This window comes from Eptatretus burgeri, chromosome 14 (genome assembly GCF_056783735.1).
Source record: "Eptatretus burgeri isolate ZD-2024b chromosome 14, Ebu_testis_v1, whole genome shotgun sequence".
In the NCBI taxonomy this organism is placed as follows: Eukaryota; Metazoa; Chordata; class Myxini; order Myxiniformes; family Myxinidae; genus Eptatretus; species Eptatretus burgeri.
In genome coordinates, this window is record NC_140974.1 from 22,355,600 (window position 1) to 22,382,629 (window position 27,030).

The 27,030-nt window shown below is 46.1% G+C and overlaps 1 protein-coding gene across 8 annotated transcripts in view; it reads left to right on the forward strand.

Annotated features, from left to right (window-relative positions):
• Positions 1 to 27,030, forward strand: part of LOC147012777 (tenascin-N-like) — a 342,994-nt gene that overhangs the window by 180,817 nt on the left and 135,147 nt on the right. For all 8 annotated transcript variants that reach the window (XM_085853955.1, XM_085853961.1, XM_085853957.1 and 5 more), the window contains exons 23-24: positions 9 to 141; positions 25,403 to 25,533. In XM_085853955.1, coding sequence (XP_085710081.1) covers positions 9 to 141; positions 25,403 to 25,533 — 264 coding nt within the window. The remainder of the gene's footprint in view (positions 1 to 8; positions 142 to 25,402; positions 25,534 to 27,030) is intronic.

Consider the following 27,030-nt stretch of genomic DNA (forward strand, 5'->3'; position numbering starts at 1 on the left):
CGTGGCAGCAAATACGTTTAGACTGGAGGGCGACAGATCACAGATTTTCTGGCCTCAACCCCTCCACTGACTACTCCGTCCACCTGTATGCCATCAGTGGGACACAGCAAAGCAGCACCATCGACACAGCATATACAACTGGTAAGGACAGGAAGCTCTCACACACTAAGTGGTCGACTATGTTATGACTCCCGACGAGGTCACATGGGTAATGACACAGGTTAATTGAAGTACCACTCCTAAATCCTTCTCCTGTGTGACATGCTCCATAATTACCCCTTGCATCGTGTCATCTCTTTTTTGGTTATTCTTATCCATCCCCAGCACATTACCTTTGTTTCGTTTAAATTGCATTTCCCGATCTTTTGTCCAATTTATGCAAGTATCAATACTTTCCTGAATCTGATCACCACCCCCTCTGCTATCCACCTTATCTCCAAGCTTTGTGTCATCTGCAAATTTGGAAAGCCAACTCTTCACCCTACTATCCAAATCATTGATGTAAATTCTAAATAGTACTGGTCCGACTACTGGTCCCTGAGGTACCCCACTACTTACATCCTCCCAGCAAGACATCCTCCCACTCACAACCACTCTTTGCTTCCTACCACGAAGCCAGTTTGCAATCCAACTCGCTACTTGACCAGCCACTCCACAAGCCCTCACTTTGGCTAACAACCTCCGATGTGGTACCTTATCAAATGCCTTCTTAAAGTCTAGATATACTATGTCCACTGCCTTTCCCTCATCCACCCAATCAGACACTGCTTCACAGAACTCTAAAAGATTTGTTAAACAGGAGCTAGCTTTGGTAAACCCATAATAACTGCCTTTAATTCGTTTGTATTTGTTTAAATGGTTCCTCATCTGGTTCCTAATTAAAGTCTCCAACACCTTCCACACAACTGAAGTCAAACTAACAGGTCTATAGTTTCCCAATTCTTCTCTGGATCATTTCTTAAATAATGGTTTTACATTTGCTACTCTTTAATCCTCCGGTACCTGTTCTAACGCCAGTGAACAATTGGAAATATCCATTAATATCTCAATTACCTGCTCAACTACTTCCCTCAATACTCTCGGGTGCATATTGTCTGGAGCCGGAGCCTTATCTACACTTAGATTACCTAGCTGTTTTTTTTATTTCCTCCACTCCAACCTGGATCTTCTGTAAAAGCCCTTCCTCACCTCCTTGATAGATAATTATCTTATTATAATCTAACCTATTGGGAATGCTCCATTTTCTTGTGTAAAAGTTGAAGTAAACTTCCTGTTTAATAAGCCTGCCATCTCAATTTCCTCACTAATCACTCTCCCGGTGCTTTTCCTCAATGGGCCCACACTGGTCCTAACCTGTTCTTTTCCCCTGATCTACTTAAAGAAAGCCTTGCCATTATGTTTAATATTCTTAGCCACATCCTTCTCGTACTCTTTTTGGCTTGCCAAGTTATTTTATTATATTGCCTCTGTTTACTCCAACAGTGATATATATCTAACTCCAGTCCTATTATTTTGTCTATATACTACCTGGGTGGGGTACCCGGTGTTGCCGGGCAACGTCGGGTCCCTCTTCCCACCCCACCCCTTCCCTTGCCTCCTCCCACCCCACCCCTTCCCCTGCCTCCTCCCACCCCACCCGTCCCCCTACCTCCTCCCACCCCACCCGTCCCCCTACCTCCTCCCACCCCACCCCTTCCCCTGCCTCCTCCCACCCCACCCCTTCCTCCCACCCCACCCCTTCCTCTGCCTCCTACTACCCCACCCCCTGAGGGACGAATTCATCGATATAGCTGAAATAATAATGCCAGAGATGTTTATCCTCATCACCATGTCATGAATCTGGGGTGTTCAGTTACCAAGTTTGTTGTGGAGTGCTTGCCAAGTGGCTTAATCACTCAAGCAAGCACTCCATTAAATACTGTTGATAAGGAACGACTGGCTTGGCAAGCACTAGCTAGCTGCTTGGTAAAGAACACACCACTGGACATCTTCACAGCATAGAGTACATGACTATTTTCGTTGAAATGAAAACGTACTTGTTCAGACCCACACATCCACCCACAGACACAAACTCAGCTATATATATATATATATATATATATATATATATATATATATATATATATATATATATATATATATATATATATATATATATCCTGATGTTGGTGCAGTGGTTAGGGCAGCGGGTTGGGATCCAAAAGGTCCTGAGTTCAAGCCCCGTTGGGCCACTGAATTAATACACCAGGGGGTTGACTCAGCCTGTCATCCTTCCGAAGTCGGCGAAATGAGTACCAGTATACTGGGCCGGTGTATACCCTGGTTAAAATAGGTGTACCATATCCCTGTGTCGTAAGAGGCGACCAGGGTTGCGTCAGGAAGGGCATCCGGCATAAAACATTTGCCCCATCACGATGCGGATCATACGGATGATCTGCTGTGGCGACCCCTAACGGGAGCAACCGAAAGAAGAAGATGTATATATATATATATATATATATATATATATATATATATATATATATATATATATATATATATATATATATATATGTATTAGATACTAGCAGATACCACCCGTCGCTTCACTGACGGTAATACTAAAGGGGGGAAAGATAACAAGAGGGGGGAAGAGGGAGAGAGGGATGGGAGAGAGAGAGAGCAGGAAGAGTGAAGAGGTGGAGGGGAAAGGAGAAAGAAGGGAGGAGAGTGAGGAGGGGTGGGGGATTGAGGAGGGGTGGGGGAAGGGAAGACAGTGTGAGGTGAGAGGAAGGGAAAGAAGGGAAGGGAGGAGGGGTTGAGGACTTGGGATTGCGTGTGCGCGTGTGTGCGTGTGTGCGTGTGTGCGTGTGTGCGTGTGTGTGTCTGTGGAGTGGGGATGGGGAAACCTTAAGTGTGGAGTGGGGAGGGGGCATCCTTAAGGTGGTTGGCAAAATGAAGTCACATTTTACCTGATGCAAAATTCCCATGGGTCCCAGATAATCCCATTGGGTCTTTTGGGTCTTCTAGGTATTTTGGATCCTCGTGTTCCTTTGCGTCTTCTGGATATTGTGTCTTCAGGGTCCTTGGGGCATTTTGGGTTTTTGGGGAATTGGGTCTTTGGGTATTTTAGATCTTCATGGTCTTTCAGGTCTTCAGAGTATTTTTGGTCTTTGGGTTATTTTCCGTCTTTCAGGTATTTTTGGTCATCGGGGTCTTTTGGGTTTCTTAGGTCTTTGTGGTATTTGGGTCTTTATGGGTTCTCAGGGTCTTTAAGGGTATTTAAGTGTCTCTGAGATATTTTGAGTCTTTGGGGTCTTTTAGTCATTTTAGGTCTTCAGGGTCTTCGGGGTCTTTATAGGTTTTTTCCGGTATTTTAGTTATTTTGGGTCTTTAAGGGTCTTGAACCATCTGTTTCCCATTCATGCACCGTAAATTTTGGGGTCTTTTATTTTTCATGTCTTTGGGGTCTTTTGGGTCTTTTTTGGTCTTCAGGGTCTTTTGGGTCTCAGCCCCTTCATCCATATGTGTGTCAGTTGATCGCTTGGTTCATACCATTTATGATAGTGTCTCGTCTACCATCTTCCCTGTACTTTTCTTCACAATTAAACTTGTTAAAAGGAAACAAAACATGTGTGAGCCATCTGTTTCCCATCCGTGTGCTGTCAATTTCGGCTCATTTGTCCACCCTCAGAGCAGTAAGAGACTGTTTGGCCATTCCCCGGGATGAAAGGTCCCAGCGCTGAGGCATTAACTGAGCCTCAGACGTGACTATATATATACATATATATATATATATATATATATATATATATATATATATATATATATATATATATATATATATATATATATATATATATATATATATATATATATATATATATCTATCTTCTTCTTTCGGCTGCTCCCGTTAGGGGTCGCCACAGCGGATCATCCGTATGATCCGCATAGTGATTTGGCACATGTTTTACGCCGGATGCCCTTCCTGACACAACCCTGGTCGCCTCTTACGACACAGGGATACGGAACACCTATTTTAACCGGGGTATACACCGGCCCAGTACACTGGTACTCACTTTGCCGACCTCGGATGGATGACAGGCTGAGTCAACCCCCTGGTGTATTAATTCAGTGGCCCAACGGGGCTTGAACTCAGGACCTTTTGGATCCCAAGCCGCTGCCCTAACCACTGCGCCAACACCAGGCTTTCTCCTGGTAATGCATCAACTGAACTGGTGCCTCGATCTGTTCTCAAAGGCACCATGTGGGTATATATATATATATATATATATATATATATATATATATATATATATATATATATATATATATATATATATATATATATATATATATATATATATATATATATTAGGGCGCTTTTAGCTACTATGGTAAAAATTCAAATTTGCAATAAAAGTTTGCAGAACCTTCCAAATGGTGAGGTTTCATGAAAAACTAAAATCTTCCAAGTTTTAATAAGATTAAATAATATTTAGGACTTGCGCATGCACTTGACATCCTTTTCCATTAGTACAACATGGCTAAATTAAAATGAAAATCTCTTTTGATGAAAACAATGAAAAAAATTATCCTGAAAAGTAAATAATATGCCTTTATAAAATCAAAGTTTCCTTTGAGGCCTTTGGGTATTTCCGTCGGTCATCCTCCATCACTTGAACAAGGTACTGCACTTGAGCTTCATCTCTTGTTCGACCAGCTTTCGTGAAATCTTGGATGAGGGCGACGCCTCTTTCGGCCGCATCATTCACGACGTTCAAAGAGTCAACCCTTTGCTTTGACGTAGGATTCAAAGCTCTTCCAGTTTGATGGATCCTTTTCCTCGAAAGTCTTCTGGCAGCTCGAGGAGCGTAAAGAGATTTTTAGTTTGGGAGGAGCAGAGGTCAGACAGCTTCTTTCCCTCTGGATTGGGAAGCCAGACACGTCGAGATGGATCCTCTGAACCCTCCACGTCCTTCATGTTTATTACCATGGCGATCTTTTCTGACGAATCTAAGTTGTCATCAAAGAGTGCAAGGCCGACGTTAACTTCGCTCAGGTACCACAGATGGCGGCTCATTGTTTTGTATGCAGCATGATTCAAGGAATGGAGGGCTTGAAGGAGCTGGAGGTCATTCTTTGGCACGGAAGCAGCATTTCGAGCGTCGAACCAGGCCCTGATATAGTGCTTAGCAACAAAAAGACAGACCTGCTTGATCCCGCTAAATAGGCGTTCTGTGCGACATGTACTGCGGGACGATGATGCGCGTTTAGTGAGAAAATCCGAGAACTGCCCTTGAAACATCCAGATCTTGAAGCAGTAAATTGCACGAGCCATCCAACGCGCTCGGTGAACGGCGCCAGGTGCCCTGAATGTTGGAACCTGATGTCCAGAAGGGACGCCTCCAAGGAAAATGATCGTCAGTTGGAGAAGTTCTTTGTAGTCGTCTCGGGGATGCTTCTGCTTCAGAAGCTCTTGGGCATGCTGAATGACAGAATTGGCCCATGGATGGATATCGGTGGCTGTGCTTGCATCATCAGCAGCAGTCAAGTACTGCGTGAAATTAAAATGGGGCCAGCAGTCCCGGAAGGTTTGGAATAAGGTGATGTCTGGCCCTCGGGATGCTTCATCGACCGAAGAAGAGTAAACTGCTTCCAAAACAAGTTCTAAGACATGGTGCCGACACGCAAAATAAAGAAGTTGATGATCAAGGATGTTTTCAATACGAACACAGACCCCACCCCTGATTCCAGTATTAACAGCTGTCGTGTCAAAACACATCCCTTTGACACGTCCAATCAGGTTCCACTCCTTAACTGTTGAAAAGATGACCGCGGCTGTTTCTTCCGCCTTGGAGTCTTTCAGCATCGGAATTGCCAGGATTTTTGACACACCATTCCCAGTGACCAGAATTGGCAGCCTGTCAACTTTGTCTCTTCCAGTTAGGTCTGGCATCAGCTTGGAATCCCAGTGGACTACCAGGGGTGTGTCAACCTTAAAGCTCTGCTTTATCTCTTCAGCGCATTGCTTCCGGTACTTAACACGAGCGGCACGAATGGCACTTGGACTGAGAGAAAGTTTATTGATGTCTTGTCCCAATTGCTTGGCAAATGGAATTAGAACCCGACTTGCATAACGATCGCTAAGGAGAGTTCTATCCAGGGCCTCAGTTACTTCAGATGTTAATCCAGTTGTCCCACGTTTTCTCTTCGGAGGCTGGGAATCACAGGTGGTTGGATGGATGGAAGAAGATGGTTGTCGACTTGGACTATATTCAGTAGAGCTGGAGGAGGAGGAAGACTGGAGGTTGGCTGTTTCAGAAGTTGCGGCCATCTCCAAAAGCGCCTTCTGTTTCCTCTTTTTCTCTTCATCCTTACGTTTCATAATTTTCTCTGAAGTCCTGGCAGTCTTGTAGTCAAGACTCCCGATCTTTCCTGGACGCCCCTTTTCACGCTGAGAAGCAAGAAACTCCTTGTCCTCATCGATTTTTTATAAGATTCATAGCATCAGCGTGAGCTATGTCAAACAGCTCATCCAGGTCGGCCTTGAAATTGTCTTGTTTCTCTATGTTGGTAGCAGTCTTCCGATTGATGCTTTTCTTTAAACCCTGCCACGTTGTGTGTAATTTTCGCACATGGACTACCACATCAGGAAGGTGCTTAGTAGGAATCCCCTCTGTGGACCAGATGTTCATTAGCTCTAGTGATGTTTGATTCACACTTGCAGTTAGGGTCTCATTCATTTCCACATGAAGGAACATCAAAAAGCGGAGAACTTCGGCCTTAGAAGGAAGCTTCTGGCCAGGAAGTGTTGGATTAGGGGATCCAATCAGCCAAATGGCCTTTTTCGATCTAGTTCTGGACGCCATTACCCCCAAAATATGCAGAAATTTCTGGTCTGAAAAAAAGATAAAAACATCATGGTAAAGTGGGAAATGTTACAGAGTGGTAAGTACACATTGAAAAGTTACAAGTTTTTGCCAAGCTTGCGCGTTAATTCATGCACGCATGAAGAAAGGCTCTGCTCACTGCTGTGCAATTGCGCAACTTTCAACAAGAAAACTTTCCGTTTCCGAAATTTGGACTGAGTTGGGACTTCATTATTTTTCGATTTAGCAATTTATGAGCTGATTTTCATTTCTTCACATCAATATTTAATATCATTTTTATGCATTTAATTACACGAATATATTAATTAAACCCTCAAAACAGTAAATTCAGATGATATCAAAATAAACTTTTAATTGATCTGCGAAAAGAGGAAAAAAATCATTTTTGGCAGTTTTTGATGCCCTTTGTGCAACTTTGCATCGCTTGTGCAAGTTCAAGAACATGACTCAAGAAAAAAATATTTTAATACAATGATTTCTAGAAGGAACATCACTGAATGGCGGGTTCTGCGCATTAAAAAAAAAAACTTTCATTTTTTAGAAGCACCCTAATATATATATATATATATATATATATATATATATATATATATATATATATATATATATATATATATATATATATATTTTTTTTTTTTTTTCTGCAACAAAGATCTTTGGTGACAGTCCTATTCTGTTGGCATAGAAAAAAAACTCAAATCTCAGAAATAGTTTCATTCGTTCTAGTTTTTCTTCCAATGATGGTGGAGTTCAACAATTTGAGATGAGTTGTAATTGCCCCAGATTTAAAACATGTGACCATGTTGTGTCACATGCCACCATTAGAAGCCCAAGAAGGAAATGGCGTGCCAAACTTCATTTAGACTTTCCTTCAACAAATATTGCATATGCCTTGATGTGTAATTGTTGCAGCCTTCTCTATATCGGTGAGATCAAACAAAGTTTGTCTGACAGAGTGGCTGAACAATAAGATCCATACATCTAAACACAACAGGTCTTCCGGTAGCGGCAAATTTTAATCTCACTAAAACTATAGATAATTTCCAGGTGTGTGTTGTGAATTTGTGCTCCAGTGATTTTGACAGAAAACGTTTTGAGGAGAAAGTAGTTTTTCAGGTGGCATTATGCATTAATGTTACGTTCATGGCTTGTCTTGAACCCAACATATGAGTAATTAGTCATGCACCTGTCAATAAACATGCTCCTAATTGCTTCATTATATATAATATCAAATGTTTGTGTTTCTCAGTCTTTTGATAAAGGCTATGCCCAGCACGTCAGCTGCTTATTTCTTTCTCTTATGGTGGATACTTCTGTCCTGATTATTCTTCTTTTTTTGAAAAGATATCTCACCGACCCAGACGATCTTTTATATCATATGTATATGTATATATGTATACATATATATATATATATATATATATATATATATATATATATATATATATATATATATATATATATATATATATATATACATATTGTCGCGGATTCGCGCCCGCCGGCGTGCGAACGGCCACGTAACTCGAATCGCGGCACGTCGCCCACCGCCCACCGGACGGACAATCCAGTCGTGTCCCTCTCGGACTAACGCCGGGAACCAGTCACGGGTGGACCTTTCGGTCTCACCGCGATCGTGCCAATCGGCCCCCGCGTGGGATAGGGTTGCTCGCCAAATTCGACCTACCTAAGTACCCACACGGAGGGTAGACCGGGCGATCGCACCTCGCCGCAGGTCGACTTCGGACACGGGCCACTTAAGCGACCCGTTCCGTACTATCGGGATAACCGAGCGGTGTTATTCGTCGACCTCGACGGTTCGATTAATTATCGGGCGTCTTAACCCACGACCAACCCTTTACGTGAAGCAAGATGGGGATTCAATGAAAGAAAGGACGAAGCGAAGCGGGAAAACAGTTCAATAATAAGCACATTTATTTCGCGATGAACGGAAAGCACACATATACAATTCCACCAAAAGCACATGGAAAAGAAGAAGACAAAAAGCAAATGCAACAATGCAGATCTAATACCGACTGCGCGAGCACACGGCAACACTTGTACAATTTTACTTCACAGACGGCGCCGACAACACATATTCCCAAAGCAAAAGAAAAGAGAACCACCCTCCAGGATGAGGGGGTAGGTGGGCCTGGGGCCGAGACCGTGTCGGGCCTACCCGTCTGATGATGAGACGCGGAGCGGCGGTGGTGCCTCAACTCCGCGGGCCTCGCGGACAGTGTCTGGTAGGGGGTGGGAAGGGGCCCCCTTTTGTCGCACTATCTCAGCGCGGGGGGGAAACAGGAGGGGGTTGCTGATGCTCGGGGAAAGGAGGATTTCACAAAATCGCGGGTCCCGCGACGAGCGTCTCCACCACGACCTCGGTCGCGCCGCCGGGCTTTCTCTCCGCAGTTCCCCAAATCCAACGCGAGCACCCCCTCGTCCGCCTTCGCCGCCGCCGCCTCTCCACAGCTCCGTCCTCTTCACTCCGACTCCGCGAACTCCCAACTGCACTGAACTGCCACTTCAACTCAACTCTTCCTCTGCTTCCAACTCAACTCTTCCTCCTGCGAACTGAACTCCTAACTGCGAACTGCTAACTGCGAACTGCTCTCTTCTCCACTTCCAACTCCGAACTCTTCCTCCTGCGAACTCAACTGCACTCGACTGACGAACGCGGCCCCTTATATCCCCCGTGGCCTCGCTCCTTCATCTTTGACCCTCTGCCTCCGACCTTTCACCTCTCTTGCTCGCTCCCCATTGGCCCGAGGAAAAGTGGGCGTGAATGCTTTTTGATCCATGAATTTGCATATAGCGACCGCCCTCCAACGCCCTGGAGGCGGGGCCAAATCGCCCCTCGCTCACCGATTGGACGGAACAAAAGTGGGCGTGAGTCGTTTTTGATCCGTTTTTCTGCGGAAAGTCCGCGATGCTTTTGAACACGCTGCTCGGTGCGCGCTCTACACGAGTCCATCATCGGTGCCCACGAGTGGCGCGAGATGACGGTGATGCGATGGTGGCGAGTTGTGACGGTAAAGGTCGTGGCGGTTGTGGTGAAGCGGCGTTGTGGTTGGTGGTTGTTGTTGTGATGGCTGTTGAGACGTAGTTGGTGGTGGTAATAATGGCGGTTGGTCCAAAATAAAGATAGTAAAAGAAAAACGGCTATCCTGAAGAGTCGCAGTCCGCATGAATGACATTTATTCCCTCTAGACAACGGGTTTGGGCCTAACTACACATGTACTTACAGAGATATCTCACCTCAGGGACCTGAATGGTGGTTTGCGAATTTGGTCAACCACAACACCACCCCCTCCCCTTTTTACAGACTCGTCCCGAGTCGTCAAATTTTCGTGTGCCATCATGTGTAGTTTTCCCCTAGTACATTTTACCTACGGATCCCTGAGTGCGACATTCATGGTATTCGTGTCCCCAAAATAAATAACCTAAGGGCTGAGTAACTACCTAAACAAACTCACTCACACGGACGACTTAAATAAAATTGCCGGCGCTAAGACAAACATGCCGGGGGCGCACTCATATTTACAGTACATCTTACCTTAACTTACAAATTTTACACTAAACCATGGCCCAGGATCAATGAACTCTGCAAAAAGAAAGCAGTTAGCAGGGAGCCAGGCTGCTCGCATGCAGTCTATGGCTCAAAACAATGCAGGTGACAGGGAACGTGGCTGGCTGCTCACACGCAGTCCAAGGCCTTCCTTTTTGAACTGAACGCAGTGAACCACAACGGTGCATGGGCTGCACAAACGCAGTCTCCGTGCCAGCTCAAGTGGCACACGCAATGAACACAACGAATGGATGGATGGACACAAACACGGTGCACGGGCCGCCACTGCAGGCCCGTGTTGTAGCTGCCAACAGGGCAGTTCTTGCAGCTTGCAAACTGTTGCCTTGATCCTGGCGCACATGGCAATGAACAGGGAGGGGCAGAGCAAAATTGAACGGGGCTGGTGAACATGGGCAGTGGGCATGGCAAAGGCAGCAGGCAAACACAGCCCGCAGAAGAAGGCCGCTGCAGGCAAACACAGCCGGCAGATGAACTGGCCGGCACAGGCCTTGAAGAAAAACAGCCAGCCGATGAACTGGCCAGCACAGGCCTTGCAGCACAGCAGCTGCAGACGATCCAGCCGGCACAGGCCTTGCAGCACAGCAGCTGCAGATGAAGTTGGCCAGCCTTTGCCGTTCCGTTGAGGTTGGTGGAGGGAGTGCGGTGGTGCTGGCCACTTGGAAGGCGGGCTCGGACCTACCTGCCTGTCTCCCTCCCACCTATCGCCTTTGCCTGTCACTGTACATACCCACTCCCTTAATTTGTCAAACCCCAATTTAGCCCCAACTTAATTTTTTTTTTTTAACTCCCCACTATAAATCGTCCCCTAACCCCCTTTATCGTCCTTGTTTAGCGAACCTATCCTGTCACCTAGCCTACTCCCAACCCCTACGTTCCCTTCCCGGAGGGGAACAAGGGAGAGCTAGCGTCCTGTGTCGAGGCCCAACGAAGCCTCAGGATGGCCTCCCCAGAGTTCGGCGATCTAACCCAAAGTGGGTCCAGCGGCCCACAACGAGAGCGAGGGGATGGATGGTGCGGAGGGGTACATCTCCTCATCTACCCTAACCATTTAACTGTTAAACTACCCCGGGGCTTTCAACAAGCGCCTCTCGCTTAAACTATTGGTTCTAACAACCCAGATTCCCGTCGCCTGTGTTGGTGTCCTCACAATTTCGGGCCTCGCCCCCCAATTTTCTCTCCGTGCCCTCACACGGTCTCCTGGCTGGGACACGTGGCTCCCTTTGGCAGGCACGACCCTCTGCCGAATCTCCCGCTATGGCACCCCCGGGCACTACACTGCCTCCGAGCCTACCAGCTCCCTAACACCGGGGAGTGTCCCCCATGGCACCTCCCCTGAAACGCACACGTGGCAGGCTGGCTTCCCGGGCCCCTTTCCGAGGGTCACCCGTGCCCACAACACTGCCCACGAGGCTAATGGCGCCCCGGGCCCCCGCACCAAGCAGGCGCACCCGTGCCCACTACGCTATCCCGGCCCCCCATGGGCCCTTGGCCTACCACGGCCGACTAGCCTGGTGCCCGGGGTGCCCACTCAGCGATACTCACCTTTCGCAGCCACGCTCCCAAGCCCGTCAACAGGGCTCCTGCACCCCTCCAAACGGGTTTCGAGCCTACTTCCCCACCAACAACAAAACAACCTCCATTTTTCAATTTGACTAACCCCCTAACTCGGTCTACACTGACCCCGGGGTCCCTTGGGCGGGAGTCACTCCTCCCCCCCAATCACTCATCGCACCATGCATTCCCCATTCGCTCCATACACACAGACCCGCTGGCCTCACTCACTCACCAAGCACATGCCTCCACCTCATAACTCACCAACTCTTCAACACACTCACCGCTGAACACTGCCATTCTTCTAACTACATCCCCTAACTAACTCGTGCTCCCACGTCGTCCCTTATACTATAGCACGTTCCATTTAACACTACGTAGCTAAACTACGTCCCCTCTACACATTCACTGTCTGTCACTGTCTCCAAATAATCATTTTATTTCCCAACCTAAAGCTCACTAAATCCCTCTAACTAATCCATTCCACGGACTCCATGAGGACTTACCCCTGCCCCATGAAGTCGGACTAGCTAAGCTAACCCTTCTCCCTAACTAGTTTCCATCCTGTGCCCTGGTCAAAGGGGTCTTCCACCCCTTGCCCAGGAATCCTGTGCACCCGAAAGTGAGGCTTGCCTTTCCCTTTTTTTTCTTTGCATGCGCAGCACCAGCGCGGCAACTCGCGCACTTTGCACCTGCCCGTGACGTCATGCAGCTGCACGTGTTCCTCGTCCCTCCTTGGACGGTACCATCCGGCAGGGATACCCCTCATGCCGGATTCCAACCCCACGTGCAGCCATGACGTCACCGTGTGCATAAAAAAAAAACACAAGCCCCACGTCTCGAGGGGTTCCCCACGCGAACACATGTGCTTTGCCCGTTGGAGCTTCACACACACGATCGCGTGGAGAACCCGTCCGGTCCAAATCCATAATCCTGCCTAAACTTTGTCCGTCCGCGGGATCGGCAAATCCACCGCGTGCGTTTCCGGACCGGGACTTCACTCTCGCAAGCGAGCACGTGGTGGCCTCGTGCGTTGCACAGCACGGACCTCGTGCTCACTGCTGGGTGAACCCGGCACGGTCCCCGAAACAACGACAGCCGCTACTCGGCTTCCTTTCCTCTCATGTCGCCGTCGTCGCCATTCGACCCACGCACACCTGCGTGTTACGACGCTCACACTCCATTCCGTTACATTCACACCGGGAGACGCGGCTGCGTACTCCCGCATGCCAACCGACATCTCCCTAACATACCGCTCTCTCACACACACGGTCTCCCTCGCATAAACCATACCACTCACACGTGGTGCTCCATTCATACAAACCACTCCACTCACACCCGCGGGGGCACTCACCCGCGGTGCCTCATCCACACACCGTCCCTCACTAACACACGCGGGGGCACTCGCCCGCGGTGCCTCACTCGCACACACGGCGACACTCAACCGCGGTGTTTCATCCACACACCGTCCCTCACTCACACATGCGGGGGCACTCAACCGCGGTGCCTCATCCACACTGGCCGTTTTATCCACACACACGGCCTCTTCCACACATGGTGCCTCATCCACACACGGCGTGCTGGGAAGCACGTACTCTGGCACCATCGCCACCACACCACTCACACACGGGGTCGCTTCCACACACGGGGACGCACTCACGCCTTGCACCACACACACAGGGACAACCACACTGGGGATTCGTGTCCCCACAAGGATCTCCGGGGCCTCTATACCCCCCAAGCTCTCCGTGCACCCGTCCACAGCACTCGTCCCCTCAACCTCGCAAAACACGACCGAACCCACCTGGTCGTGACTCGCCTCCAGGGGGCATACTCCCTCCCCTCGTTCCTGGATGAGGCCATCCAGCTGCTCGCACTGGGCCTCCACCCAGTCAGCCAGCTCCCCCTCATGGTCCTCCACTACCTCTGTGTGTGTGTGTGTGCGTCACTAACCATGTCCAATTCACCCTCCATCTCCCGTGTCTCTATACATTTTATTCTTTCTGTCGTCTCCTCTTGTCTATTGGTCTCTGCTTCTTTCTGGCGTCTTTCCCTTATCTTTATGTAGGTCAACCTTGCTTTCTCCTTCAGTCGCTCCCGTCCTTCCCTGTTTTTCACTCCTTGCTCTTTCACGATCTCTGCGTACCTCATCCTTGCTTTCCGTCTTAATTGTTCTCTTCTCTCCCTCGCAATTCCTTTCACCTCGTCTCTTGTCTCCCGTGTCTCTATACATTTTCTCTCCTTGTTCCTTATTTCTGTCTCTTCCTGGTTCCTTTTTCCTTCCCATCTGAGTCGTTCTTTCTCTCTGAGCCCCATTAGCTGTTCGTTCTTTCTCTCTGAGCCCCATTAGCTGTTCGTTCTCCCTCCGGAGCTCCTCAATCTCCGTTGACTCCAGTCTCGCTCTCCGTTTTAGTTGTTCAATTTCACACTCATATAGTTGTTGTTTTCTCTCCCACTGTGCCTCCTGCTCTTTGTTTTCCAATCTCATTGTTTCTTTCAATTGGCTCATTTCCTTCCTGTGTTTCATTCGCTGTTCTCTCCCTACTCTTCCTCGTTTCCTCTCCTGTCCTTCCTTCTCCAGTTTCATGGTTTTCTTCATTTGGTTAATCTCCTTTTTGTGTTTCATTTGCTGCTGTCTAATTACTCTTCCTCGTTTCCTCTCCTGTCTTTCCTTATCCAGTTTCATGGTTTTCTTCATTTGGTTCATCTCCATTTTGTGTTTCATTCGCTGTTCTTTGTCTATCTCCTCGTACTCCAGCCTCAGCTTTTCTTTCAATTGGTCAACATCAGATTCATGTTCTTTTTGTTTTCTATTCCATTGTTCCTCTCGTTCTTCCCTCTCCAATCTCCTTGTGTCCTTCAATCTCCTGATTTCTCCTTCCTGCTTCATTCCTTGCTCCTTCAACTTCTCCTCGTATTCCAACCTATTTTTTTCCTTTTGTCGTTCAGTTTCAAATTCATACACTTTCAGTTTTTATTCCACTGTCTCTCTTGTTCCTCATTCTGCAATCTCGTTATTTCTTTCAGTTGGCTGAATTCCTTCTCCTGTTTGATTTGTTCTTCCTTCATTACTCTTTTTGCATCTCATTCTGCAATCTCGTGGTTTCCTTCAGTTGGCTGATTTCCTTCTCCTGTCTCATTCCTTGTTCTTTCAGTACCCTTTCTTGTTCCTCATTCTGCAATCTCGTTATTTCTTTCAGTTGGCTGACTTCCTTCTCCTGTCTGATTCGTTCTTCCATCATTACTCTTTCTTGCATCTCATTCTGCAATCTCGTGGTTTCCTTCAGTTGGCTGATTTCCTTCTCCTGTCTCATTCCTTGTTCTTTCAGTACTCTTTCTTGTTCCTCATTCTTTAATCTGGCCTTCGCTTTCAGCTGTTCGATCTGTACTGTGTGGTTTCTTAACGTTTCATTCTCTGTTGTCGTTCTTTCTTCTCTCACCATCCTCAACTCGTTTTGTAATTCCCTCTCTTTGTTCTGGTGTTTCTGTAACTCAGAAGCTTTCTTTTCCAATTCTTTTCTCATCTCCGCACACTCCGACTTTGCTTTGGCTTCGAATTGTTCAATCTGCTAAGTGTGGTTCCTTAACGTTTCATTCTCTGTTTTCTTCCTTTCCTCTTTTAACATCCTCAGTTCGTCTTGTAATCCTCTTTCTTTGTTTTCGTGTTTCAGTATCTCAGAAGTTTTTGTTTCCAATTCCTTTCCCAATTTGCGTGCTTCTTCACTCATTTCATCTCTTCTTTCCACCGCTTCCCTCCTCAATTCGTCCCTTTTTTTACTGTATTCATTTAGTTTTTTCTGCCATTCCTTTCCCATTCTAATCTCCCCTTCCAGGATTTCTCTTTTAAAATGGCTTGCACTTACCTCTCGCTTCAGTAGTTCCAATTCCCCATCTTGTTCGCGTTTTTCCTTTTCGAGCTTTGTTTTCCTTTCTCCTTCCTCCCTCAATTCTCCCTACAGTTCTTCGAACTGTTCTGACTTTTCCAGCAATTCCTCCGCCCTTTCCTCGAGCTGTCTCTCTCCTCTTTTTATCTTCCATTCTAGGCTTTCTCTTTCCTGATTGCCTGTTCTTATCTCATCCTTCAATTGTTCCAACTCCCCATCGTGTTCACATTTTTTCTCCTCCAACTGTATTTCCCTCACTCTCTCCTCCAGTTCTTTGAACCGCCTTGCTTGCTCCAATAATTTTTCCATTAATTGTTTTACTTCCAAGTCGTGCTCCTTTTGTTTCTTTTCGAGCTCGGTTTTCCATTCTTCCTCCCATTGTTTCCTTTCCTGGGAGATACCAATCTGCTGTTCCTCTATTCTTTTGTTCAGTTTGCTCTTCGCATATTCCAACTGATGGGTATAAAACACTACCAAATTCTTTTTCCCACGTAATTTGTCGACTCTATTGGCCAAGTCATGTTTTTGCCACCGAATTCGTTCCAGTAAATCGTCCAATCGCTGTGTCCCCCCGTACACGTAATTTTTCTGAAGCGCGTCTGCGTGCCGTTGTGACTCGTCCACTCCACGTTGCACCTCCTCGATATATTCTTCATAACGCTTCACCTTTTCCAAGACATCCCCCAATTGTGCCTGAAGCCTGCCAATGCTCGCATAGTCATCCTGCCACGCCTGCCATGGCACATGCCGTGACCACGTGCCTTGAACCGGTGACTGGGAGCTCACGCCTCATGCTGTGCCATTAATATCAGCCCACTCCGTGCTGCACTGAGGTGCGATCGCGCTGCCATTGTGCGACTCCGTTTGCCGGCAAAGTTCGTGCTCAAGCCGCTCCCACTGACCACAGTTAGTGGTGGGGTTATAATTATAAAAAGAACCGACCTGGGCCATGGATCCTACATGACGACACATACCTAATACCCCCGGCTCCCGCTCGCCTTGAGACGCCATCTTACTTCTCGTAAAGGGTTAATTTGAATCGCTCGTAATTTGGAGGGAATCGGGGGTCGCTTCTCTCACCCCTGGACCGATTCCCGTGAATTTAGCCGGAGACAGGAGAGCCCGTTTTCCCGTTCTCCGTTACCAGTGCCGTGAGGAGGGCGATGGGTTTGTATCGCACGACCTGACACCAGTGTCGCGGATTCGCGCCCGCCGGCGTGCGAACGGCCACGTAACTCGAATCGCGGCACGTCGCCCACCGGACGGACAATCCAGTCGTGACCCTCTCGGACTAACGCCGGGAACCAGTCATGGGTGGACCTTTCGGTCTCACCGCGATCGTGCCAATCGGCCCCCGCGTGGGATAGGGTTGCTCGCCAAATTCGACCTACCTAAGTACCCACACGGAGGGTAGACCGGGCAATCGCACCTCGCCGCAGGTCAACTTCGGACACGGGCCACTTAAGCGACCCGTTCCGTACTATCGGGATAACCGAGCGGTGTTATTCGTCGACCTCGATGGTTCGATTAATTATCGGGCGTCTTAACCCACGACCAACCCTTTACGTGAAGCAAGATGGGGATTCAATGAAAGAAAGGACGAAGCGAAGCGGGAAAACAGTTCAATAATAAGCACATTTATTTCGCGATGAACGGAAAGCACACATATACAATTCCACCAAAAGCACATGGAAAAGAAGAAGACAAAAAGCAAATGCAACAATGCAGATCTAATACCGACTACGCGAGCACACGGCAACACTTGTACAATTTTACTTCACAGACGGCGCCGACAACACATATTCCCAAAGCAAAAGAAAAGAGAACCACCCTCCAGGATGAGGGGGTAGGCGGGCCTGGGGCCGAGACCGTGTCGGGCCTACCCGTCTGATGATGAGACGCGGAGCGGCGGTGGTGCCTCAACTCCGCGGGCCTCGCGGACAGTGTCTGGTAGGGGGTGGGAAGTGGGCCCCCTTTTGTCGCACTATCTCAGCGTGGGGGGGAAACAGGAGGGGGTTTCTGATGCTCGGGGAAAGGAGGATTTCACAAAATTGCGGGTCCCGCGACGAGCGTCTCCACCACGACCTCGGTCGCGCCGCCGGCCTTTCTCTCCGCAGTTCCCCGAATCCGACGCGAGCACCCCCTCGTCCGCCTTCGCCGCTGCCGCCTCTCCACAGCTCCGTCCTCTTCACTCCGACTCCGCGAACTCCCAACTGCACTGAACTGCCACTTCAACTCAACTCTTCCTCTGCTTCCAACTCAACTCTTCCTCCAGCGAACTGAACTCCTAACTGCGAACTGCTAACTGCTCTCTTCTCCACTTCCAACTCCGAACTCTTCCTCCTGCGAACTCAACTGCACTCGACTGACGAACGCGGCCCCTTATATCCCCCGTGGCCTCGCTCCTTCATCTTTGACCCTCTGCCTCCGACCTTTCACCTCTCTTGCTCGCTCCCCATTGGCCCGAGGAAAGGTGGGCGTGAATGCTTTTTGATCCATGAATTTGCATATAGCGACCGCCCTCCAACGCCCTGGAGGCGGGGCCAAATCGCCCCTCGCTCACCGATTGGACGGAACAAAAGTGGGTGTGAGTCGTTTTTGATCCGTTTTTCTGCGGAAAGTCCACGATGCTTTTGAACATGCTGCTCGGTGCGCGCTCTACACGAGTCCAGCATCGGTGCCCACGAGTGGCGCGAGATGACGGTGATGCGATGGTGGCGAGTTGTGACGGTAAAGGTCGTGGCGGTTGTGGTGAAGCGGCGTTGTGGTTGGTGGTTGTTGTTGTGATGGCTGTTGAGACGTAGTTGGTGGTGGTAATAATGGCGGTTGGTCCAAAATAAAGATAGTAAAAGAAAAACGGCTATCCTGAAGTCGCAGCCCTCATGAATGACATTTATTCCCTCTAGACAACGGGTTTGGGCCTAACTACACATGTACTTACAGAGATATCTCACCTAAGGGACCTGAATGGTGGTTTGCGAATTTGGTCAACCACAACAATATATATAGTGTCCCAAAAAAATATACAACTTTTAAAATGCTTCGTTTGATTGTAAAAAAGCAGTAATTTTGTCACTAATGCTTCATTTCTTGTTGCAGAGACCCTGAAGTTTATTTTGATACCAAGCAACTGCCAGAAAAATGCCAAGACTGACCGTAAAACAACGGACAAAAATTGTTGAACTTTGGCACCAGACGAAAAGTGTCATAGAGGTGCAACGTCTTCACTCGAGACATTTCGGTATCCACTTGTGCCATGCACCAAACTTTCGGACAATAAAGTGCACCATCACAAAGTTTGCCAATGTGGGAACCATCTGTGACTTTCACAAGGGTCACAGTCTTTGGAAGGGGACAGGTCGTAGTGAAGAAAATGTGGAAATGGTCAGACAGGCGGTCGTTCAGAGTCCAAAAAAATCGATTCGACGACTTTCTGCCAAGACAAACATTCATAAGAGCACCGTTCAGAGGATCCTTCGCCAAGACATTCATGCCCTTCCATACAAAATTCAAATGGAAACGGTGCTTACTGATCAACAGAAACGCAAACGACTAGACTTTGCAAATTGGTTTTCAGAAAAGTTGGAGGAAGATGCTGACTTCCTCAAAAATCTTCACATGACGGAGGAATGCCATGCTCACTTGTCCGGGGAGGTAAACAAGCAAAACTTTTGGTACTGGGGAACTGAAAATCCTGGTAATGCATCAACTGAACTGGTGCCTCGATCTGTTCTCAAAGTCACCATGTGGGTGGAGGTTGGTATGGGATAATTGGTCCATACTTCTTTGAAGATGACCAGGGACGCACTTGCACGGTAAACCAGAGGAACTATCGTGAAATTATTCAGGAATTCTATCTGCCTGAGCTACGTACTCAGGCCCGTAGGAGAAACAACCTGATGCAGATGATAACCCAGTGGTTCCAGCAGGATGGGGCACCGCCTCATACAGCCAGGGAAACAAGGCGTTTTCTCAACCAACATTTTGAGGGCCGCTTTATCTCCCTCTACTAAGACGTTGAGTGGCCACCGTATTCCCCTGACCTTACTCCTCCAGACTTATTCTTGTGGGGGAATCTTAAGGACAGGATCTATGGAAACACTAGGCCTCAGACTCTTGATCAGCTGAAGGAAAACATCCACCGAGAAATCCAGAACATTCCTCAGGAAACGTTTCCCAAAGTGATGGAGAACATGACAACGCGTTTGCAGGCAGTGATCGAACAACGTGGAGCCTACGTCGAAAATGTGGTCGAAAAGAAATCGACGATTCTATACCAAATTTAAATGTTGGTGGCAATTTTGACATTGGTACAATAAACTTCAACCTTTCAGCTTTCTATCCAGCCATATATCTTTTTTAAAAATATATGTTATGACCATCTTCTTTGCAGATGAAAAGTATCTTTTTTTTGGGACACCCTGTGTATATATATATATATATATATATATATATATATATATATATATATATATATATATATATATATATATATATATATATATATATATATATATATATATATATATATATATATATACAGTGGGGCGAACAAGTATTTGATACACTGCCGATTTTGCAGGTTTTCCCACTTACAAAGCACGTAGAGGTCTGTAATTTTTATCATCGGTACACTTCAACTGTGAAAGACGGAATCTAAAACAAAAATACTGAAAATCACATTGTATGATTTTTAAATAATTAATTTGCATTTTATTGCATGAAATAAGTATTTGATCACCTACCAACCAGTAAGAATTTCGGCTCTCACAGACCTGTTCGTTTTGTCTTTAAGAATCCCCCCCATTCTCCACTCATAACCTGTATTAACTGTACCTGTTTGAACTCGTTATCTGCATAAAAGACAGCTTTCCACACTCAATCAATCAGACTCCAACCTCTCCACAATGGGCAAGACCAGAGAGCTGTCTAAGGACATCAGGGACAAAATTGTAGACTTGCACAAGGCTGGGATGGGCTACAGGACAATAGGCAAGCAGCTTGGTGAGAAGGCAACAACTGTTGGCACAATTATTAGAAAATGGAAGAAGTTCAAGATAACAGTCAATCTCCCTCGGTCTTGGGCTCCATGCAAGATCTCACCTCGTGAGCCTCAATGATCATGAGAAAGGTGAGGGATCAGCCCAGAACTACATGGCAGGACCTGGTCAATGACCTGAAGAGAGCTGGGACCACAGTATCAAAGAAAACCATAAGTAACACACTACGCCGTCATGGATTAAAATCCTGCAGCGCATGCAAGGTCCCTCTGCTCAAGCCAGCGCATGTCCAGGCCCGTCTGAAGTTTGCCAATGGCCATCTGGATGATCCAGAAGAGGAATGGGAGAAGGTCATGTGCTCTGAGACCAAAATAGAGCTTTTTGGTTTAAACTCCACTCGCCGTGTTTGGAGGCAGAAGAAGGATGAGTACAACCCCAAGGAGACCATCCCAACCGTGAGGCATGGAGGTGGAAACATCATTCTTTGGGGATGCTTTTCTGCAAAGGGGACAGGACGACTGCACTGTATTGAGGGGAGGATGGATGGGGCCATGTATCGTGAGATCTTGGCCAACAACCTCCTTCGCTCAACAAGAGCATTGAAGATGGGGCGTGGCTGGGTCTTCCAGCATGACAATGACCCGAAACACACAGCCAGGGCAACTAAGGAGTGGCTCCGTAAGAAGCATCTCAAGGTCCTGGAGTGGCCCAGCCAGTCTCCAGACCTGAACCCAATATAAAATCTTTGGAGGGAGCTGAAAGTCTGTGTTGCCCAGCGACAGCCCCGAAACCTGAAGGATATGGAGAAGATCTGTATGGAGGAGTGAGCCAAAATCCCTGCTGCAGTCTGCGCAAACCTGGTTAAGAACTATAGGAAACGTTTGATCTCTGTAATTGCAAACAAAGGTTTCTGGACCAAATATTAAGTTCTGTTTTTCTGATGTATTAAATACTTATTTCATGCAATAAAATGCAAATTCATTATTTAAAAATCATACAATGTGATTTTCAGGATTTTTGTTTTAGATTCTGTCTTTCACAGTTGAAGTGTACCTAAGATAAAAATTACAGACCTCTACGTGCTTTGTAAGTAGGAAAATCTGCAAAATCGGCAGTGTATCAAAGACTTGTTTTCACCACTGTATATATATGATATAAAATATTGTGTGTGTGTGTGTGTGTGTGTGTGTGTGTGTGTGTGTGTGTGTGTGTGTGTGTGTGTGTGTGTGTGTGTGTGTGTGTGTGTGTGTGTGTGTGTGTGTGTGTGTGTGTATATATATATATATATATATATATATATGTATGTATGTATATTTATCTGTATATATGTATGTATATTTATCTGTATATATGTATGTATATATATATATATATATATATATATATATATATATATATATATATATATATATATATATATATATATATATATATATATATATATGTATGTATATTTATCTGTATATATGTATGTATATTTATCTGTATATATATATATATATATATATATATATATATATATATATATATATATATATATATATATATATATATATATATATATATACACACACAAGCCGGTAGGCGACGAGGGATCCGCTAGGATCGAAGTGCTGGATATGATGCTTTTCATTCTGACCGATCCACTGACGAAGATTCATTGCCAAGACGTATTGGTTCACATACAATTGTTCCTCTGCCTGGCAAGATTTTTCCTATTGTGTATTTTGCCAACTGGCACTCCTCACAGGACTACCATTTGAAAAATAAAACCTAAATCAAAAATCGGCTCAAGTAAAATTTTCTAAATATCTTGAAGTGTTTAATTCCGAAGTCTCGTTTCTCCACATTCAAAACTGTAGGACAAGTATTAAAAATAGTGAACGTAGGTCGAGAAAAAGTATTTTTTCGAATTTTGCGTATTTCAGCCCCGACACCCTTGGTGATCGAATCTGGAAAAATGCTGCGGTTCAATTTTGTAGTAGTTATTAAACTCTATCCATACACCGAATTTGAACGTTCCGCCGTCGATGGTTTCCGAGGTCAAGGTCACTTAACATATTCTCTGGTTCACCACATTTCCGCATTCGGAGGGCTGCCATTCGGAAACTATGAGAGATAGAGGAACGTTATGCTGTCACGATAACTAGATGGGGATGCAAGGAATAGGCAGGAGTTGGTCCGGTCGCTCTACCTATCATAGAAGCCGCGCTACGTCAGTTACCATTTGGGTTCTTAAAACGCGGTTTTTCGGCCGCTGTGCAGCAACGGGGTGGTTGCTTAGCAACGAAACTCAAACGCGCACACTCCCAGCTCATATGGCACCTGTTCGCCAAGTTTCATCGAAATCGGTTTGCTGGTTTGTGCTGTGGAGCCTCGCGTTGCAGACTCGCACACACACACACACACACACACACACACACACACACACACACACACACACACACACACACACACACACACACACACACACACACACGTACTGCACCCGTCACTGACGGGTTCGTCGACATCTCACCTCAAATGAGTGTGTATTGGTTGAAAGGGGAATTCAGTGTAAATATTCAGTGTGCCAATATTGCAGTAGATGGAGCTCGTAACCTTGGCAACCAGCGAAGATTTCCAAGCCATGCTTGTTGTACTACCGAAGCACTGTTTGGGAGTGAGGGTGATATGAAAGTTTGACTGGAAAACAAATTTCGGCACGTTTTGGGCCTCCTGCCTGATGAAAGATCACCAAAGTTATTTCCATGCCAACCAACCATCTCCAGGCACCGATCCCTCACCACATCACTTCTTCAGTCCCTAAACTGCCCCTCTCTCGATACTCCCCATAGCTTTGCTTTTGGAAATTTCCATTTGGTATTTCTCACAGAATTTAATTCTGGTTTTCCCATTTGATGATCCCAAGATCAGTCGTTTCAGTTTCACTTTACAACATCAGATTCACTTTGGAATATCAGTTTTGATTCGTCATTGCAACTTGTGATGCAATGCGAATGGTGCACGAAAATGGTCGTCAAAAACGATTTTTGGGGGAATGTTATTTCGATTTTCTAAGGGGTGTAGAGGGATCTTGATTGGCTTAAGGGTCTTAAAAGGACAAAAGGGGGTGTTAGGTAAAAAAAAAAAGGGGTTTAAAAAGGGGTCCACTTTTTCTTTTCTTCCATCTACCAATTTACAGTGAGACCTCTTGGCAAGTCATGGCTAAGAGAGAAATGCTCAATCAAAACCTCATTCGAGGTTATCGGAAAGCTTATACCCAGAAACGTTCAAAAAGTCCTTTTACAGTTCATGTTAAAAGGTAACAAAGGTCATTACATCACGGCTCTGGACACCCCCCCTCCCAACCCCCTGTAAGTGTAAAACCCAATGACGGTTGGACATACACCAACCCCCACCGAACTCCAAACCCCACTGCCATGCGTTAGGTACATAATTTTTGAATGGCCCCTTAGATGAGGCATCGTGAAGACGTCGGAGATAACTATAATATTGTAAGAAATGAAATATATTTCACCTGTGATTGAATATTTCTATAATAGTGGCCAGAAATCATTTGAAGATCCAAAAACAGAAATGATTGCCAAGGTTACCGACCCCACCTTTGCGGATTTTACCGATCAGGATAAGGTCTTAATTGACAGTTATTTTTCACATTTTATACCATATTTGACGATCAGAGGTTACCTCCTCACTAAATATATCACTATCCGGGTCGAAATTCGAATGAAAATTGGCTTTCTATAAAGCATTGTATAGATGGATCTTCCCTTGTTGAGATGGTGCAGGTGGCGGCTGCTCGTGTTGTTATAATTTATGAATTGTGAGAAAATGACTGTTTAAAACCCATATTTAGCTGCATCGTGGGAAACAATGTTATCCTATAAAGTTTTGTGCCGATTAACCGAAGCAGCTCAGTGGAGTAGGGTCACAAACAAACAAACAGTTTGATTATACAAAATATACACAGTATTAGTGCCTAACAGTTGTACACATGAGCAGATGCATACTGGTGGCTGTCTAATAATGTACATGAGTGGGCGTGTGTACTGGTGGCTCTCTCTCTCCTTCCTGCTCGTTTCCTGTTGCTCATTGGTGTTGGCTTAATGGTTAGGGTGGTGGACTTGGGATCCTCGGATCCTGAGTTCAAATCCCACTCGGATGTTAAATTAATGCCAGTTGGGGTTGACTTTGCCTGTCGTCCTTCTGAGGTCGGCAAAAATTAGTGCCAGTTTGTAGGTATCCTGTGTCGGAGTGTTGATCCATCCAGGATTGTGCCCAATAGCCAAGGAGATTGCTTCGGCAGCACCAATGCTCCGCATGGAGTATGGTCCCAATTGATGGATGGATGGATTGGTGTTTGTTGCTCATAAGTTGCCAGTGTTTGGCTGACGTGATGGGAGGAAGTGGAACCTCAATAATTTGGGTTGAATGGACTTACAATGTGTCGAGATTACTTTGTTTTCCCTTGCATATCATTCATGCTTTTTTTCTGCTGTCTAGTGCTGGATCCACCGAGAGATCTGGAGATAAGGGATGTGGAAACAGAGACTGCCAAGGTCTTTTGGCAACCACCACGTGGAGCTATCACGGGCTACGTACTCACGTACTTGGATTCAGATGGTTCTGTTCAGGTTATTAATGTTGCATTTCTTACACACTGCTAGCGATGTGCCAAATGCCATTATATTATGAGGCCTTCGTTGTCAAGCTTTCCTTGAATATGTTCATAAAATACAATCAGCTCTGCTTTATTTTAAATTATGCAGAATTAAATGAAAGAAGACTAATGGGTCTGCTGAGAGGGTGCAAGGTTAACATCCTGAAAGTGAAAATCAAATCAAGGCATTATTCTGAGCCCCATCCTATTCCTGATTCTCATCAATGATCTCTCTGACTGGAAAATCCTCTTTATCTATTTGCTGATGACTCCACCCTCTGCCGTGACATCCCTCATCCTTGAGACAGGCAGGCTGCAGCCTCTTCCCTCTATTCATACCTTGGAAAAAATGCAACAAGCTGATCAAACACTTGGAATATGTCTTTCATTTCTGACAAATCTCAGACTCTCACTATCTCTCTCTCTGAAAGAAAAGTCTGGCAAACCCTCCGATCTACTTTCTTAACAATCCTCTTGAGGAAGTTCAGTATTTCAAACTTCTGGGTCTCATTGTCAGCCATGATCTTTCTTGTGTCAGCTAACCACATTTCAACATTGGCCTCCAAAGCCTGTCACAGACTGGGCATCCTCTGTTGCATAAAGTCCTTCCTTGGTGCACCTCAACCCATATCCACCTACAAGGCCTTCATCTGTGGCTTGATGGACTACTGCTCTCCCCTCGGGACTGGCTCCCGTGCCTCACATCTTGCACAACTTGGCGCCGTGGAAACCAAGATCTTCAATATCACTGGAATCTCTCGTGTTGAAGCTGAGACTATGGGCCTAACGCCATCATAGACAGGTCTGTGGTCTCTCTGCTTTCTACCACCTCCTTTCTGGTCTTGCACCCTCTGCTCTTTCCATATTCTTCCCAGGTTTCTGCAGGGATCACATGGTCCACCATCAATCTCCTTCTAGTGAAATGACCAAAATCCAGGATCACTCCTCACCTACATTCATTTGTTTCTAATTTTTTCCACCTGTGGAATCAACTTCCACATTCCTTTAAATCTCAGTCTTCCCTCCAGGTCTTCAAGGCAGCTGTTTACTACCATCTCAGTTCATCCCCGATTCAAAACCATGATCTTCTCTTCCCTCCTCCTTCCAATTTTCCAGTGTTCCATCCTTGGAGTTTCCTTCTGTATGCATCCCATGCATCCTCTGTGTCCATCGTATCCACCTGATGCATGCGTGTTTTCCATCCTGTTTTTGACTTTTACATCCTGATCCGTTCAGTGTAATAGCTTTTCCACGAGCCTCGACTATGTATACCAAACAAAAAGACATAATTTGATTTTGCAACGTTGACTGATATACCTCTGACCACATTATTACATCATTGTGCATACTTGTACCAAGTTTGATTTAAATCCCTTCAGCTGTTCTCAAGTATCATATTTTTATCTGACATGATCTTTGACCTTTGACCTCTTGATGCTGAAGTGTAATCAGTTCATCTTTGCATCATAAT